A 19726-nucleotide genomic window follows, 5' to 3' on the forward strand; every position below is an offset into this window, starting at 1 on the left:
CACGTTTATTTAACTTCTTAGTTTCCTCATCCTCAGATAATACTTCAGGCAGCACCATCCCTTCTATTACTTAATGCATTCATTTTGTATTTCTGCCTTTCTTTGTGAATATATTTAAAGGATGTATCATTCTTACTATGTTTCTCTTGATTGTATGCCATCTTAACATCCACTTTTTGGGTATCTGATTTACCTACATACTCTCTTGTCCTACAGTACTGTACTGCTTCTTACAATAATGTAAGATTTAACTATAATACAAGAATAACTATAATACAAGAATAATTCTAAACCTTTTACCAGTCTACTAGAATCGATATACGAGCAGAAGTAGCTTAGGAGGGTGAGTCCCAGCTCACCGACCAGGTTTCTAGTCACTCTGTTTAATCTCATAAGCCTCAAATTCCTTATCTAAAAAAATGGGTATAAATAAAAGCACTATGGTTTGCCATAAAAACAGACACACAGGTTCAGTTTTAGGCAGAAACTTGCTGAGGTAGAATCCAGGGCCTAAGCATTTTAAAGCCTAGTTATTCAGAAGAGGGGCGCTTCCGGGAAGATGGCGGCAGGGTAAGACGCGGAGATCAGCTTCCTCCCCACAGATACACCAGAAATACAGCTACACGTGGAACAACTCCTACAGAACACCTACTGAACGCTGGCGGAAGACCTCAGACCTCCCAAAAGGCAAGAAACCCCCCACGTACCTGGGTAGGGCAAAAGAAAAAAGATTAAACAGAGACAAAAGGATAGGGACGGGTCCTGCACCAGTGGGAGGGAGCCGAGAAGGAGGAAAGGTTTCCACACACTAGGAAGCCCCCTCGCGGGTGGAGACTGCGGGTGGCGCAGGGGTGAAGCTTCGAAGCCGCGGAGGAGAGCGCAGCAACAGGGGTGCGGAGGGCAAAGCAGAGAGATTCCCGCACAGAGGATCAGGGCCGACCAGCACTCACCAGCTCGAGAGGCTTGTCTGCTCACCCACTGGGGCGGGTGGGGCTGGGAGCTGAGGCTCCAGCTTCGGTTGGAGCGCCGGGAGAGGACTGGGGTTGGCGGCGTGAACACAGCCTGCAGGGGGCTTGTGCGCCACAGCTAGCCGGGAGGGAGTTCAGGGAAAAGTCTGGACCTGCCGAAGAGGCAAGAGACTTTTTCTTCCCTCTTTGTTTCCTGGTGCGCGAGGAGAGGGGATTAAGAGTGCTGCTTAAAGGAGCTCCAGAGACGGGCGTGAGCCGCGGCTAAAAGCACGGACCCCAGAGACGGGCATAAGACGCTAAGGCTGCTGCTGCCGCCACCAAGAAGCCTGTGTGTGAGCACAGGTCACTAACCACACCCCGCTTCCGGGGAGGCTGTGCAGCCTGCCACTGCAAGGGTCCCGGGATCCAGGGACAAGTCCCCCGGGAGAACGCACGGCGCGCCTCAGGCTGGTGCAACATCACGCCGGCCTCTGCCGCCGGCGCAGGCTCGCCCCGCACTACGCGCCCCTCCCTCGCCCCCGGCCTGAGTGAGCCAGAGTCCCCGAAGCAGCGGCTCCTTTAACCCCGTCCTGTCTGAGCGAAGAACAGACGCCCTCCGGTGACCTACACGCAGAGGCGGGGCCCAATCCAAAGCTAAGCCCCTGAGAGCTGTAAGAACAAAGAAGAGAAAGGGAAATCTCTCCCAGCAGCCTCAGAAGCAGCGGATTGAAGCTCCACAATCAACTTGATGTACCCTGCATCTGTGGAATACATGAATAGACAGCGAATCATCCCAAACTGAGGAGGTGGACTTTGAGAGCAAGATTTATGATTTTTTCCCCTTTTCCTCTTTTTGTGTGTATGTGTATGTTTCTGTGTGAGATTTTGTCTGTATAGCTTTGCTCCCACCATTTGTCCTAGGGTTCTATCCGTCCGTTTTTTTTAATTATTTTTTTATTTTAATGACTTTATTATATTTTATCTTACTTTATTTTATTTTACTTTATCTTTTTCTTTTTTTCCTTACTTCCCTCCTTCCTTCCTTCCTCCTTGCTTTCTTTCTACTTCTACTAATTCTTTCTTCCTACTTTTTCTCCCTTTTATTCTGAGCCATGTGGATGAAAGGCTCTTGGTGCTGGAGCCAGGAGTCAGTGCTGTGCCTCTGAGGTGGGAGAGCCAACTTCAGGACACTGGTCCACAAGAGACCTCCCAGCTCCACATAATTTCAAACAGCAAAAATCTCCCAGAGATCTCCATCTCAACACTAGCACCCAGCTTCACTCAATGACCAAAGCTACAGTGCTGGACATCCTATGCCAAACAACTAGCAAGACAGGAACACACCCCCACCCATTAGCAGAGAGGCTGCCTAAAATCATAATAAGTCCACAGACGCCACAAAACACACCACCAGATGTGGACCTGCCCACCAGAAAGACAAGATCCAGCCTCATCCACCAGAACACAGGCACTAGTCCCCTCCACCAGGAAGCCTACACAACCCACTGAACCAACCTTAACCACTGGGGACAGACACCAAAAACAACGGGAACTACGAACCTGCAGCCTGCAAAAAGGAGACCCCAAACACAGTAAGATAAGCAAAATGAGAAGACAGAAAAACACACAGCAGATGAAGGAGCAAGATAAAAACCCACCAGACCTAACAAATGAAGAGGAAATAGGCAGTCTACCTGAAAAAGAATTCAGAATAATGATAGTAAAGATGATCCAAAAGCTTGGAAATAGAGAAAACGCAAGAAACATTTAACAAGGACCTAGAAGAACTAAAGAGGAAACAAGCAACGATGAACAACACAATAAATGAAACTAAAAATACTCTAGATGGGATCAATAGCAGAATAACTGAGCCAGAAGAACGGATAAGTGACCTGGAAGATAAAATAGTGGAAATAACTACTGCAGAGCAGAATAAAGAAAAAAGAATGAAAAGAACTGAGGACAGTCTCAGAGACCTATGGGACAACATTAAATGCACCAACATTCGAATTATAGGGGTTCCAGAAGAAGAAGAGAAGAAGAAAGGGATTCAGAAAATATTTGAAGAGATTATAGTTGAAAACTTCCCTAATATGGGAAAAGAAATAGTTAATCAAGTCCAGGAAGCACAGAGAGTCCCATACAGGATAAATCCAAGGAGAAATACGCCAAGACACATGTTAATCAAACTGTCAAAAATTAAATACAAAGAAAACATTAAAAGCAGCAAGGGAAAAACAACAAATAACACACAAGGGAATCCCCATAAGGTTAACCGCTGATCTTTCAGCAGAAACTCTGCAAGCCAGAAGGGACTGGCAGGACATATTTAAAGTGATGAAGGAGAAAAACCTGCAACCAAGATTACTCTACCCAGCAAGGATCTCATTCAGATTCGATAGAGAAATTAAAACCTTTACAGACAAGCAGAAGCTGAGAGAGTTCAGCACCACCAAACCAGCTTCACAACAACTGCTAAAGGAACTTCTCCAGGCAAGAAACACAAGGAAAAGACCTATAATAACGAACCCAAAACAATTAAGAAACTGGGAATAGGAACATACATATCAATAATTACCTTAAATGTAAATGGACTAAATCCTCCCACCAAAAGACACAGATTGGCTGAATGGATACAAAAACAAGACCCATATATGTGCTGTCTACATGAGACCCACTTCAGACCTAGAGACACATACAGACTGAAAGTAAGGGGATGGAAAAAGATATTCCATGCAAATGGAAACCAAAAGAAAGCTGGAGTAGCAATTCTCATACCAGACAAAATAGACTTTAAAATAAAGACTATTAGAAGAGACAAAGAAGGACACTACATAATGATCAAGGGATCGATCCAAGAAGAAGATATAACAATTGTAAATATTTATGCACCCTACATAGGAGCACCTCAATACATAAGGCAAATACTAACAGCCATAAAAGGGGAAATCGACAGTAACACATTCATAGTAAGGGACTTTAACACCCCACTTTCACCAATGGACAGATCATCCAAAATGAAAATAAATAAGGAAACACAAGCTTTAAATGATACATTAAACGAGATGGACTTAATTGATATTTATAGGACATTCCATCCAAAAACAACAGAATACACATTTTTCTCAAGTGCTCATGGAACATTCTCCAGGATAGATCATATCTTGGATCACAAGTCAAGCCTTGGTAAATTTAAGAAAATTGAAATTGTTTCAAGTATCTTTTCCAACCACAACGCTATGAGACTACATATCAATTACAGGAAAAGATCTGTAAAAAATACAAACACATGGAGGCTAAATAGTACACTACTTAATAACGAAGTGATCACTGAAGAAATCAAAGAGGAAATAATAAAATACCTAGAAACAAATGACAATGGAGACACGACAACCCAAAACCTATGGGATGCAGCAAAAGCAGTTCTGAGAGGGAAGTTTATAGCAATACAATCCTACCTTAAGAAACAGGAAACATCTCAAATAAACAACCTAACCTTGCACCTAAAGCAATTAGAGAAAGAAGAAGAAAAAAATCCCAAAGTTAGCAGAAAGAAAGAAATCATAAAAATCAGATCAGAAATAAATGAAAAAGAAATGAAGGAAACGATAGCAAAGATCAATAAAACTAAAAGCTGGTTCTTTGAGAAGATAAACAAAATTGATAAACCATTAGCCAGACTCATCAAGAAAAAAAAGGAGAAGAGTCAAATCAATAGAATTAGAAATGAAAAAGGAGAAGTAACAACTGACACTGCAGAAATACAAAAGATCATGAGAGATTACTACAAGCAACTCTATGCCAATAAAATGGACAACCTGGAAGAAACGGACAAATTCTTAGAAATGCACAACCTGCCAAGACTGAATCAGGAAGAAATAGAAAATATGAAGAGACCAATCACAAGCACTGAAATTGAAACTGTGATTAAAAATCTTCCAACAAACAAAAGTCCAGGACCAGATGGCTTCACAGGCGAATTCTATCAAACATTTAAAGAAGAGCTAACACCTATCCTTCTCAAACGCTTCCAAAATATATCAGAGGGAGGAACATTCCCAAACTCATTCTACGAGGCCACCATCACCTTGATACCAAAACCAGACAAGGATGTCACAAAGAATGAAAACTACAGGCCAATATCACTGATGAACACAGATGCAAAAATCCTCAACAAAACACTAGCAAACAGAATCCAACAACACATTAAAAGGATCATACACCATGATAAGTGGGGTTTATTCCAGGAATGCAAGGATTCTTCAATATATGCAAATCAGTCAACATGATACACCATATTAACAAATTGAAGGAGAAAAACCATATGATCATCTCAATAGATGCAGAGAAAGCTTTCAACAAAATTCAACACCCGTTTTAAGATTAAAAACCCTGCAGAAAGTAGGCATAGAGGGAACTTTCCTCAACATAATAAAGGCCATATATGACAAACCCACAGCCAACATCGTCCTCAATGGTGAAAAACTGAAAGCATTTCCACTAAGATCAGGAACAAGACAAGGTTGCCCACTCTCACCACTCTTATTCAACATAGTTTAAGAAGTTTTAGCCACAGCAATCAGAGAAGAAAAGGAAATAAAAGGAATCCAAATCGGAAAAGAATAAGTAAAGCTGTCACTGTTTGCAGATGGCATGATACTATACATAGAGAATCCTAAAGATGCCACCAGAAAACTACTAGAGCTAATCAATGAATTTGGTAAAGTAGCAAGATACAAAATTAATGCACAGAAATCTCTTGCATTGCTATACACTAATGATGAAAAATCTGAAAGTGAAATCAAGAAAACACTCCCATTTACCACTGCAACAAAAAGAATAAAATATCTAGGCATAAACCTACCTAAGGAGACAAAAGACCTATATGCAGAAAATTATAAGACACTGATGAAAGAAATTAAAGATGATACAAATAGATGGAGAGATACACCATGTTCTTGGATTGGAAGAATCAACATTGTGAAAATGACTCTACTACCCAAAGCAATCTACAGATTCAATGCAATCCCTATCAAACTACCACTGGCATTTTTCACAGAACTAGAACAAACAACTTCACAATTTGTATGGAAACACAAAAGATCCCAAATAGCCAAAGCAATCTTGAGAACGAAAAACGGAGCTGGAGGAATTAGGCTCTCTGACTTCCGACTATACTACAAAGCTACAGTAACCAAGACAGTATGGTACTGGCACAAAAACAGAAATATAGATCAATGGAACAGGATAGAAAGCCCAGAGGTAAACCCACGCACATATGGTCACCTTATCTTTGATAAAGGAGGCAGGAGTGTACAGTGGAGAAAGGACAGCCTCTTCAATAATTGGTGCTGGGAAAACTGGACAGGTACATGTAAAAGTATGAGATTAGATCACTCCCTAACACCATACACAAAAATAAGCTCAAAATGGATTAAAGACCTAAATGTAAGGCCAGAAACAATCAAACTCTTAGAGGAAAACATAGGCAGAACACTCTATGACATAAATCACAGCAAGATCCTTTCTGACCCACCTCCTAGAGAAATGGAAATAAAAACGAAAATAAACAAATGGGACCTAATGAAACTTCAAAGCTTTTGCACAGCAAAGGAAACCATAAACAAGACCAAAAGACAACCCTCAGAATGGGAGAAAATATTTGCAAATGAAGCAACTGACAAAGGATTCATCTCCAAAATTTATAAGTAGCTCATGCAGCTCAATAACAAAAAACAAACAACCCAATCCAAAAATGGGCAGAAGACCTAAATAGACATTTCTCCAAAGAAGATATACAGACTGCCAACAAACACATGAAAGAATGCTCAACATCATTAATCATTAGAGAAATGCAAATCGAAACTATAATGAGATATCATCTCCCACCAGTCAGAATGGCCATCATCAAAACATCTAGAAACAATAAATGCTGGAGAGGGTGTGGAGAAAAGGGAACCCTCTTGCACTGTTGGTGGGAATGTAAATTGATACAGCCACTGTGGAGAACAATATGGAAGTTCCTTAAAAAACTACAAATAGAACTACCATATGACCCAGCAATCCCACTACTGGGCATATACCCTGAGAAAACCATAATTCAAAAACAGTCATGTACCAAAATGTTCACTGCAGCTCTATTTACAATAGCCCGGAGATGGAAACAACCGAAATGTCCATCATTAGATGAATGGATAAAGAAGATGTGGCATATATATACAATGGAATATTACTCAGCCATAAAAAGAAACGAAATTGAGCTATTTATAATGAGGTGGATAGACCTAGAGTCTGTCATATACAGTGAAGTAAGTCAGAAAGAGAAAGACAAATACCGTATGCTAACACATATATATGGTATTTAAGGAAAAAAATGTCATGAAGAACCTAGGGGTAAGACAGGAATAAACACACAGACCTACTAGAGAATGGACTGGAGGATATGGGGAGGGGGAAGGGTAAGCTGTGACAAAGCGAGAGAGAGGCATGGACATATATACACTACCGAACGTAAGGTAGATAGCTAGTGGGAAGCAGCCGCATGGCACAGGGAGATCAGCTCGGTGCTTCGTGACTGCCTGGAGGGGTGGTATAGGGAGGGTGGGAGGGAGGGAAACGCAAGAGGGAAGAGATATGGGAACATATGTATATGTATAACTGATTCACTTTGTTATAAAGCAGAAACTAACACACCATTGTAAAGCAATTACACTCCAATAAAGATGTAAAAAACAAACCAAAAAAAACAGACACATAGATTAATGGAATAGAGAGCCCAGAAATAAACCTATGCAAACATGGTCTATTAATTTATGACAAAGAAGCCAAGAGTATACAATGGGGAAAGGATAGTCTCTTCAGTGAGTGGTATTGAGAAAACTTGGGCAATGACGTGCAAAAGAATGAAACTGGACCGCTATCTTACACCATACACAAAAATCAACTCAAAATAGATTAAAGACTTTAACGCAAGACCTGAAACCATAAAACTCCTAGAAGAAAACATAGGGGGTAAGCTCCTGGACATTGGTCTCGGCAATGATTTTTTTGTTTGACACCAAAAGCAAAGGCCACAGAAGTAAAAACAAAAAGTGGGGCTACATCAAACTAAAAAGCTTCCGCACATCAAAGAGAACCATCAACAAAATAAAACGGCAACCTTGGAATAGGAAAAAATATTTGCAAACCACATATCCCATAGGAGATTAATATCCAAAATACATAAAGAACTCATACAACTCAGTGGAAAAAAAAAACTCCCAATAACCCAATCAAAAAATAGGCAGAGAGGTGGCGCAGTGGTTGAGGGTCCACCTGCCGATGCAGGGGACATGGGTTCGTGCCCCGGTCCGGGAAGATCCCACATGCCACGGAGCGGCTGGGCCAGTGAGCCATGGCCGCTGAGCCTGCGCGTCCGGAGCCTGTGCTCTGCAACAGGAGAGGCTGTAACAGTGAGAGGCCCGCGTACCACAAAAAAAAAAAAAAAAAAGGCAGAGGACCTGAATTGATATTTTTCCAAGGAAGATATACAAATGGCCAATAGATACATAAAAACAGCTCAACATCACCAATCACCAGGGAAATGCTAATCAGTATCAGTGATATATCACCTCACACCTGTTAGAATGGCCATCATAAAAAAAGACAAGTGTTGGTGAGGATTTGGAGAAAAGGGAACTCTTGTGCACTGTTGGTGGGAATGTAAACTGGTGCAGCCATGATGGAAAATAGTATGGAGGTTCCTCAAAAAGTTAAAAATAAAACTACCATACTATCCAGCAATACCATTTCTGGGTATTTACCCAAAGGAAATGAAAACAGGGTATCGAAAAGATATCTGTGCTCCAACGTTCACTGAAGCATATTCACAATAGCCAAGATATCTATATACAACCTACATGTCCATCAGTGGATGAACAGATTAAGGAAAACGTAGTGTGATGTATGTATATATACTACTACACTCACACACACACATACACACACTGGAAGGTTATTCAGCCACAAGTTAGGAAGGAAATGCTGCCCTTTGGGACAACATGGATGGGCTTCAAGGGTATTATGCTAAGTAAAGTAAGTCAAATATCGCATGGTATCATTTATATGTGGAATCAAATAGGTATAATAATTCAGCTATTTCATCAATGGTAAAATGTTATAAAAAGCAGTATTATAATTCTTTTCTTTAGCCACCTCTTCCCATTTCCTTGATTCATGAGTAAACTTATGGGAACTTCCCCTTATAAGTCTAGTGTCTACTTTCTAGCTTTCTCTCATCTTTGCATGAAGACAGAATTACAGACATGGTGTTGGGGCATTCTGCTTGATAAGATCTTGAGCACACCTTAATAATTCGATCTAGTGATATTTATATTTCATCATTCATCTGTTTTTCCTTCTAAGTTATCTTCATATATTCTTCTAAGTTATATCTGTTTCTCTTTTCCTTCTTGTCAAATCTTCATCAAAAATTTTAAAATGTTTATTTTCCCTCATGAAACATTTACATATATTTAAAGACTCTTTTCAGAATGTAGTCTGGATCAAATGAAGAATCACAAAACTTCATACAGTAATTCATCAAAATTAAAAGCAAGCTATGAGCTTTTGGGAACAAAACTTTGTTCACATAGCTCAGTCATTTGGCAGAGAAACATCTGTATGCTCAGAAGCTGCTGATCTGAGCGGAAGATAGGAGTCACAAACAGGACATAAAAAATGAACATTTGTCAGTTTTTCAGTTAAGTTAGAGACCCGTGAGATGTTACTATCATAAAGTAAATGTAATCGATTTCTTTACTAGAATCTAATGTATAAATGTTAAGTGCAGTAAAATCTGAAAATCCTTAGTTTACTATTACGATACTTACATTTACAATTTTACAAGTTAGATATTACCTGTCAGGAGTTACCAGCAAAAGTCAGGGCCAGCCCACTTATCAAAATAAAATACTTGCATAGATGGAAAAGTTATATAAATCAGTTATACTAAATATGTTATGTCCCAAAGTATCATAATCTCAATTTAACAAAATAATCCTGAGCAATACTCAGTAATGTGGGATCTGGAGTTTTAAAAAAATTTTTTTAGTTAATTAAAGTTGACAATTTCACATCAGAACTTATTTCAGGAGTAATTTTTGCATATGCCATATATATCTTTCTGAATTAATTTTCATCATACCTATGGTATATTTTTTAGAAATCAGATTCTAAGAAAATAGTGGTATTTACCCACTGCTTCTTCTTGGTCTGAGAAATTAGTTGTTTGTGCTGGGTTGCTAGCTTCTTGATTTCTTCTACAAATTCTTCTTTACACTTTTCCTTTACTTGCTTACATTTTCTGTCTATCTCACCCTGCATATTTGCTACAGCTTTATTTACAGCTTGTCTTTTTTCTTCTTCCATTTCAGAACGCAGCTGAAATGAAAAAAAAAGTTAACCCACAATATGTCAGCTCATAATTTACACAGACCATTAAGCAAAACCTTAATACATAGTTTCTACTTAACTGATGTACCTCTTCCCTTTATTTCATTAAGGGCTATAAAATATTTTAGATGAGAAAAGTGCTACTGTTAATTAAAATATTATAAAAAGATATTTTATTATAGTCCTAGTTTTAAAAAGCAGCTACCTGGTTGATGCCTCAGTGACAGAAGCTAAACCACAATAGGAAGACTATTCACTTATCCTGCCCAGACGTCTGAAGGCAACACTGGCAGTGGAGGCTGCGTTACCTTTTCTAGAGCTTCTCGTACAACTCTTTCAGTTTCTCGCTTGTGATCAGACTTCATTCGGTCTTTAAAGTCATTGAAAATTTTGGTGTATTTGTCGTGGCACATGCTTTGACACACTCCGTCACTGGTGGTCTGGGTGCTTCGATGCAGCATTCTTGGTGAAGAGGCACTTAACTTCTTGGTCTGAGTTGATACAGAAACTTTTTCGATTGGCTGAGGCATCGTGGGGATTTCCTGGCTGGAACTTACTGCTTCTGTTTCAGGCTCTGGTTCCTAAAGGATAAGGAAAGTGCTATAGAATTCACTAGTTCAAGAGCAAGCTCTATTAGGAGAAAAGCAGAGTGATATACATAAATAGCCATATAAAAAACTGCAGTTCAAACACAATGTAAGAAAATGGAAAATTGTTTTGTGTATTTTACAATTAAAAATAAACTAATTTTTAAAAATTTAAAACACATGCAATTAGTAGGTACAATAATTCTAAACAGGAACGTCATTTACAATTACATATCAATATTGTTTTTTCTTTTCAAAACAGACTAAACAAAAAAATTTGTCGTACAAAATCATTATCAATTTATAGTCACTTCTTTGGTTTAGATTCTTTAACAAATACCCTAAACCACTTCTCACTGAATATCTGGTAGGATTTTGCCCATATTTACACCTGATTTTAAAATATGCATGGATTATATAATTTTAAAAGGCTGAGCTCAGCCATAGTTTCCTCCAGTTTTTAAATGTTGGCCTCATTGATTTGTTGGATAAACACTTTGTTTTTTATTAGTACTATGAGAAGATATCAGAGTTCTAGAAAATACAGCAAAGTGCCCTCCCACTTAGCCAGCCGTGGTCACTGCTGTTTAACTGGTAAGGAGACTTGCAGCTCCCGTGTGTTACTCTATGACGGGAACAGTGGGAAGACTGGGTCCATCTTGGTTGCTACAGGTTGACTGACGGCAATGCTTTTCGCAAGGACCTGTGAGGAGCACTGCCTTGATCACAACTGTGAAAATATTTCCTGTTTCAATTGCCACCTGGACACTGCAAGGCAGGCAACTTACTTCTTTTTTGGGTTCCACACTTTGATTACGTCGTCCTTTCTTTGTTCTCGGTTCTTGAGTGACCTTTAGCTGTGGGCATCATAAAAGTAACAGCACATTATTCCCGACACTATGAAACACTTCTCTGCTGCTAAGACTAGCCAGGGAACCACAGGTCAGGGGTGAGCACTTGTTCCCTTTCGCATTAGCTCTTTCAGGACCACGTGGTTGGCACTCACAGAATGATTCCTCTGGGCCGAGGGCTTGAAAGAGCTAATATGCTGGTAGAGTCAGGATCAGGGTTGGTGGTGGCTTCCCTGTATTGGAACTGTTTCTGGTTTCTTTCGCAGAGCACTTTACAAATGTTACACGAAAGGAAGAAGAAAGTCAGAATCTGCTCATTCCAGTGAGGAGTGTGCGCTGACACCTGCACATTCAGAACAAGAACCGACAGGCTCTCACTGGCGCCTCTCACCTGCTCATTACTGGTAGAGGAGATGCTGGATTCTGCCTCCTCCTCCCCTCGGTCCTCATTCTTAGACTTCCAAAACCTCCCTTCACGAAGGAAGCGCTGATGCAGCTCCAGCTCATCACAGGCCTTCTTCCAGCCCATACTGCGCTTAACATGCAGCCGGTGAACGTTGACTGTGATGTCCTGTATGTTTTCAGAAGGAATCCAGGCCCTGTGAACAACATTGAAAGGGATGCTTAGAAATTTCCAAAATGGGAGGGACTTCCCTGGCCGTCCAGTGGTTGAGACTTGGCCTTCCAACACACGGGGAGCTAAGATTCCACATGCCTCGTGGCCAAAAACCCAAAACATAAAACAGAAGCAATATTTTAACAAATTCGATAAAGACTTTAAAAATGGTCCACATCAAAAAAAAAGAAGAAGAAATTTCCAAAATGGTAGAAACTCTACCAATTGTAAAATACAATTTGTGGCTTGAATAAAAACTCTTACCAAGTAGAAAATAGGTGAAGTAACATTTGTTTTTCACAGTCATCAAGGCAAAGTTCTCAGAATGGGAGTGATTCACAGCTCTTTTTAAAATGTACAATATCTCATTGTTTTGAATACTGTAAATTATTCAAAATCTAGCTATTTGCATGTTAGAACTATAGAATCATTTGTAAATGCCCAGAAATTTTCATGAGACACTTACATACAAACAACTATTATCTAGTAAGTCATCACATCCCTATTCATCAGATGAACCATGACCAACAAATGGAAAACCGTTTGTATCATTCAGCAACCAAGTACTCAACTGCGAACACATAAGTTGATCTAAAACTACATTTGGTTCTATTGGGAAGAATGCTAGAAATTTAAGAAAATTTTCCTGGGTGCTAATTGCTTGACTGGACTTAAATTAGTATCCAACTCAACCAGGGCTTACCATGTGCCAGTGGAAGGCACCACAAAGCATACAGTGCATGGGACCTATGACTGACTGTTCCCACCTCATTTGACAGCTGGCAGAGGTGCTGCCAAAATGGGGTTAAGGAAAGCTATTATTAGCAGCTGGAACCCAGTGAGGGTCCTCACTGCGCCTAATTTATTAGGTTGGCACTTCTATATACATTGCCACTGCCTTTAACTGAGAAACAATGATAAAACAGTGCAGCACAGAGTTGAGGTGACTCTGGGGTACTCTGGAGAGGAAGAGGGTTTCATTTGGCTGTAAGTGGTCACAGGTTTCATTTGGGCTCCATCTTGAAGGAGGAGTAAGATTTAAACAGGGGACCATATGAGGGGAGGACTTCTAGGCAGAAGGGATGTCACAAATGAAATAAGAAAATATAAGGACATGTGAGCCACAGTTAGTATGACATTTTCTAGAGCACAGGGTACAGGCTGGGATCCAGCACTATGAATATACAGATTTGCTCTTTTCAGTCTTATTAGGAGTTTCAGAAATACTAGACCTATGACTGTTCTGAAGGGATCTTACTGAATCCCGGCACATATGCCTAAAGCCAAAAATGTAGACTTCTAATTTGCTTGTACAAACTAAGCTGTTTGCTTTAGAATTTAAAAGCACATTTTAAATATATAATAATCCATAGTTATATGGTAATGGTAACTGAAATTGTTAAACTTGAACTTATTTATAAATATTACATTAACAGTATCATCTGACAGTGCTTTATTAGAAACCAAAGTAAACTACACTTTGAAAAAGAGTGCAAATAAAATTTTGCTTGTGGAAGAGTTCCTTACCATTAGATCTTGTATTTATATTATATTTACTCTTTCAGTCAACAAACATTTATTGAGCACCTATTACATACCAGTCAATCAATAAAAGTTAAAACACTTTTTAAAACCAGTATGTTTTTTGAGAGAGATTTCTGTTATAAGCAGTGCTGACTACCTGGAATCAACTTGTGACCTAGGAGAGAATCTTATCCCCTTGGATATATTTAGTCTATTGAATCTATTTAATCTACTGAATTTATTGAATTTATTCATTTATCTACTACCAGCTGGAACCCAGTGAGGGTCCTCACTGTGCCTAATTATTAGGTTGGCACTTCTACATACATGGCCACTGCCTTTAATCTACTGAATTTAATCTACTGATTTAATCAACTGAATCTATTCTTAACATGAGACTTACATCTCAATGCAATTCATAAAAACATTCCTATTCTCTCTTAATCATCTCCATTATTGTAGATAATCAGATTTCAGTTTTAAAGAGTATCACTGAGCATGCAATCTGACCTACACTAAAAATAAAAGGCAAACTGCACCCCACAATTTTACAGTAAGTTTAATAAAAAGAGGTAAAATCGAATCTGGCTATACCTACACATCTGTCAATCCGGAATTCTCTGAATATATGCACAATAAAATGGCTCAGTGATATGATGGCAAATGAACCCAAAATGTCCCCTTTCTTTCTTCCCTGTGCCATTGCTCCCTCCAACTACAGGCAGAAGATTTAGCCCTGCTGACAGTCAGACCCTATCAGCTACTTTTTTTCCTCTGACAGGAAGAACCCTGCATACCCTATGAAAACCCTGCCTGTACTTACCAGGACCACAGGCATCTGCTCCCTGAACATTACAACCTGCTCAGGGTTCAGGGTCTAGGGAGGGAGCAGCATGTTCTGGTGTGAGCATACAGAGGGACTAGTCCAAAATCATTTATTTGCTTAAATTTTTTTTCTCCCACCTAAGTGTAGAGACATGATAAAATGGCTAAAGAATATTTATTGTATTTATTCATAGTGATCTCTGCATAACAACGTGGTATTTAATGCCACTGAATGGCACACTAAAAAATGTTTACAATAGTCTTAAAAAAGTATTTACTAATGAAAACTTGTAGCTGGGGGCCCTTATAGGCCATCTCTTCTTGGTATATAACATGTTGCTTAAGTAATTAAAACTATTATTTTTATAGAGTTCATTTTTTAATATATCAATTATTCTAACATGATAGAGTATCATTTTTAAGGTATGTCCCCATCATTCACTTGAAATATCTTGCTGCTATATTGTAACCAGGAAAAGCAAATGAAAAAGATTCATAATAAAACTGTATTTATAGTAAAATTGTAGATCTTTTATTTTCTAAAATAAAGTCCTTAGAGTCCCATCTGTCCATAATTTTTTTAGATAAAATCTTCCAAGAAATTAGAAGTCTGGGGGAAGAAGACTCTGGAAATGTAATTTTCTGTTTTAATTCCCTCTTCAGATGACAAACTTACTCTAAGGACCCAAGTAAATCAGCTCAATTATTCTTTTAAAATATTTTCTGCACAGTATATACTGAATGATATAAAACAAACTCATATTATTAATAAAATACCACTCACGGTTGAAGATACTATAAAGTTGTTTTAAAATTAGTGAAAAAAGAAAATATAGGAAAATTCTGATTATCAGATTGTTCTCATCTAGTAGTATGTTTTTTAAAAATAACTGAATTCTTCATTTTTCTAAATTAACTGTTTATTTAATGAAATTCAAAAAACTAAGTCAAATTTTTCCCTCATGTACATTCTTAGATCATAACATCGACACTCTCCTGTACTCCTGAGTTGATTATTTTTGTCTATGGCTTTGACAGAACCTTGAAAGTACGGTTGAAACTACCATAATGATATTACAATTCTATGAAATGAACACATCCTGAGAAACCTTCCACTTAACTCCTAATATGGATTCAATCCCACCATTAACACGCTTCTGAACTCAACAGTCAGCTATTGAAACTGTCCTGTTTAGTAACCATTATCTGAAATACACCTAGAAATACCATGTATAGAAAGCACTGTTAGGTGCCCAGTCAAGTTATGTGCTGATTTGTTTTTTAATTTAAAATACACTTCAGGGCTTCCCTGGTGGCACAGTGGTTAAGAATCCACCTGCCAACGCAGGGGACACGGGCTCAAGCCCTGGTCCGGGAAGGTCCCACATGCCGCGGAGCAACTGAGCCCGTGCACCATAACTACTGAGCCCACATGCCATAACTACTGAGCCCACATGCCACAACTACTGAAGCCCGCACGCCTAGAGCCTGTGCTCTGCAACAAGAGAAGCCACCGCAATGAGAAGCCCATGCACCGAAACAAAGAGTAGCCCCTGCTCGCTGCAACTAGAGAAAGCCTGCGCACAGCAACAAAGACCCAACGCAGCCAAAAATAAATAAATACAATAAATAAATTCATAAAAAAATAAAATGAAATACAGTTCACACAGTTTCTAATGGCAAAGCCCACAGAGCACTGGTAAAGCAGGACTGGGCGCCCCCCACGACTCCTGGAGGCCCAGGGGTGATGCTGCACATGATTTACCTCTGGTGGTGGTGACCGAAGAAGCGGACGTCAACCTGATTGTCCTCTTTCTGCATGACTTTGGCCGGCCAGAATCCAAAACCTTTCATTTTAGCCCAAACCAGTTCATGATTAGGTATCTGGAAATAAAATGTTTTACCTTGTCATACTACTTTTAAAGTATTAAATACAAGAATATCATTAATACTGAACTACTCAGTCAAGCATAATCCATAATTTTGAAAATATTTTTTTTCTAACTCCTAAGCACACAGAATTTACCCCCACCCCAGGATTGACTGATTTTGCCTCCAAGAAAAACACCAAAAAAATTAAAATTTGCATAAGCAATGTGGACCTTCATTTCGCAGAAAAGACAGTGAAAAGAATCTCTTCATAGCCTGTGGCATCTGGAATGAAGCCAGCAGTGTAACAGTGGCAAACAGAACACCCTAACTTTGCTTCATGAAATACAGTCCAACCCTGGGAGCCTATAAGAAATGGGAGAATTTTAGGCCTTCCTCCCGATCTATCAAGTCGGAGATGCAAACTTTAATGAGACCCTCAAGTGACTGAGGAGCACACCAATATCTCGGAGAATAGGGGCTCTCAGGCAGGCTCTTACACCATGGCCAGCGGTGGGCGACTGCCCCTGGAACACTCCTTGAAATCATGCCATTTTAGGGGAAATCACACAGCTATAAGTATATATAAAGACTTAGATTTCTTGTGAGAGAATGAGAGGAAAAGCAAATTTTTACTTTATGTATTAAGGGATTCAATGTTTATTCCTACTCTTGAGGGTCCTCATTTTAAAGTCAGAAATGGATACTGATCCCAAGTTGTTTCCTCCATGTTTCAGTTTTTATACTCATTAAAACCATACATACTATGACACAAAGAAAAATATTTAGAAGGATTATAATCTTCAAGCAAATTGGAAATAAGACATCAGACACTTAAGAGGTTAAAAAAAAAATCTCAAAATTTTACATACACAAGGATAGCAGAACCAATTGTCAGGACGAGCATTTGATAAATAGAAGCAATTCTTGCAAAGTTGTAATTCATCCAGCTGAAGAAGAAAATCAACTATTTAGCCTACATAAAATACACACATGCATAAAACTATATAAAATAGATCCATGCAAATTAACATTCTCTTTCATGTATACAGTCTCCAGGTTTGTTCCTTAAGCTTAAAATTCTAATTTTCCAATGAATAATACCAGAAGAGCCTGCCACTTTCTTCTTGGAACCTCCCGAAGGTCCCAGATTGCACTTGGAATAGAGGACAGATTCCTTAGGGGACCACTGCATCTGACCTCTGCTTCCCCAGCCTCACTGATACCTTTCCAGTTCAGCACTCAGATTAAAGGCTATTTCCTCAGAAATGTCTCTTGATCTACCCATATAAAATACCCGCTACCAATAAAAGCAGTCCCTACTTTGCCTCATTCTCTTAGTGTTATTTTCTTTCATAACATTTTTTTATAACTTGTAAAGAAACCTATTTTGTCTGTCCTTTTCTTGAGTCTCCCTCTTCAGAATACAACTGTATGAGCAGGAAGCCAGCATCCTGATCCCCATTTTATTCCTCCTAACACAGCACATAGTAGACACTCAATAAACATGTTTAACGAATTTTTAAAAAGTCATATGTGAAATGGAATCAAGAAACAAAACTTTTTATATAAATTGAGATGCTTTTGCAAAGATAGTATGGTTATAGATGAGGGTTTCAAATAAGAAAGACCACCCAAAAAATCCTTCCCTAAATATATATTTCATTTATTGTATAAATATGCATGCTGTTGTTTGGATGCTTTTTTGCCTGTGTAGTGTAGTAAGAACTCAAATTTGAACCTTTCATTCGCAGAGGGTAATGTTTATTGAGTGCCTGCCCAGTGCAGCACATTTACATGTAGTTATATAACTAATACTCTTTAGGGTAATTAAAGAGGAGAGAACAAAGTTTCCTTTTCTTCTAACTAGTAGAAGTTACTTAGTAACTAAATCTAACTCCCAGGATTTCTCTGAAAATAGTTCTGCCAGAATTCTTCCCCTTCTGTTTGCGTTATTTCCCATGTATGTCATACATGGACATAAAATCATATTTAAAGAAAATGGCAAAATTAAAATGTACATATCAGAGTGGAATTCTGAAATAGATTAATGTGGAATATAGCAAGAGTTTAGTTATTAGGCATGGATAGTACCTCATGACATGTGTCTTTATAGAGCATCCTTGCTATGTCAGCTTGCTCACTGTCTGCTGTAATTAAAGACAGGTATGTATTACCAGTGATCTAGAAACACAAGACTATCAAAATTAATACAGCCATTTAAATTTTCTTTCATTTTTAACAAAAGTGGACACATACCATTTAAAACAAAAACTGTATATTTAAAATAAAATTAAGGCAGTAAAAGAAAACGCTATCAGCAGCTTTAATTTTATATCCAATGTAACATAATACTCTAGGTACAGAGGGACCTCTTTCATTACTTTTGAATGAGGGGATATTAATGCAGAAAATCAAAAGCAATCAAAGTGCTTATAAAAAGCCTTTCAACTAAGTTTATATATAAAACTATGAATATTACTTAGTGTAACTAGAGTTCTGCTTTTGGCCAGTCAATTCTATAAGCTATAACTCCATTACCAAATATTTTTAAGTTTAAACCCTAACATTATTACTTACAGATCATTCAGGTATTGTTTTAATGTAATATTTTATATAAGATATTTTTCAACATGGAATGTAAATGGTATGAATTTTAAAAAACTATACAAAAGAAAAAAACAAAAAATATTCAACCTCCATAGAAAATCACTGTGTTGTGGAGAAGCAATTGAGCATCAGCTTTGAACTCTTCGTAACTTCGGTACTTCCCTTCGTTCACTTTCTGCAGAGGGAAAACAACAAAATGGCAAAGGGTTAATGGTGAAAACACCTGTCAGCATTACAGCGTTAGAGTGTAGGAAACAGGCAAATTTTCCAGAATGGCATTACGACTACTCCTGTGTCCCATGGTACTGACAGAATGTGCGTAAAAGAAACCCACAACTCCGTCTGCAGTTAGACTATTACAGGATGGTGAAGTGTGCAGAGCCAACATCCTGCAGCCACGTTGTCCCCGATATTTATTTACTAGTATGAACTCTGCAGCGTGAACACCTCATTCTGTAATTTAAA

At 38.6% G+C, this 19726-nt stretch overlaps 1 protein-coding gene across 14 annotated transcripts in view; it reads right to left on the reverse strand.

Annotated features, from left to right (window-relative positions):
* ZMYND11 (zinc finger MYND-type containing 11) overlaps nt 1–19726 on the reverse strand; it is a 140333-nt gene that overhangs the window by 7837 nt on the left and 112770 nt on the right. For 11 of the 14 annotated variants that reach the window (XM_060293703.1, XM_060293702.1, XM_030878366.3 and 8 more), the window contains 8 exons: nt 19349–19436; nt 18746–18801; nt 17524–17601; nt 16548–16666; nt 12209–12416; nt 11755–11823; nt 10688–10960; nt 10182–10367 (listed from right to left, as the gene is read on the reverse strand). In XM_060293703.1, coding sequence (XP_060149686.1) covers nt 10182–10367; nt 10688–10960; nt 11755–11823; nt 12209–12416; nt 16548–16666; nt 17524–17601; nt 18746–18801; nt 19349–19436 — 1077 coding nt within the window. The remainder of the gene's footprint in view (nt 1–10181; nt 10368–10687; nt 10961–11754; nt 11824–12208; nt 12417–16547; nt 16667–17523; nt 17602–18745; nt 18802–19348; nt 19437–19726) is intronic. The other 3 variants (XM_060293707.2, XM_060293706.2, XM_060293705.2) reach the window with 1 other exon arrangement.

This window comes from Globicephala melas, chromosome 2, assembly GCF_963455315.2.
Source record: "Globicephala melas chromosome 2, mGloMel1.2, whole genome shotgun sequence".
NCBI lineage: Eukaryota > Metazoa > Chordata > Mammalia > Artiodactyla > Delphinidae > Globicephala > Globicephala melas.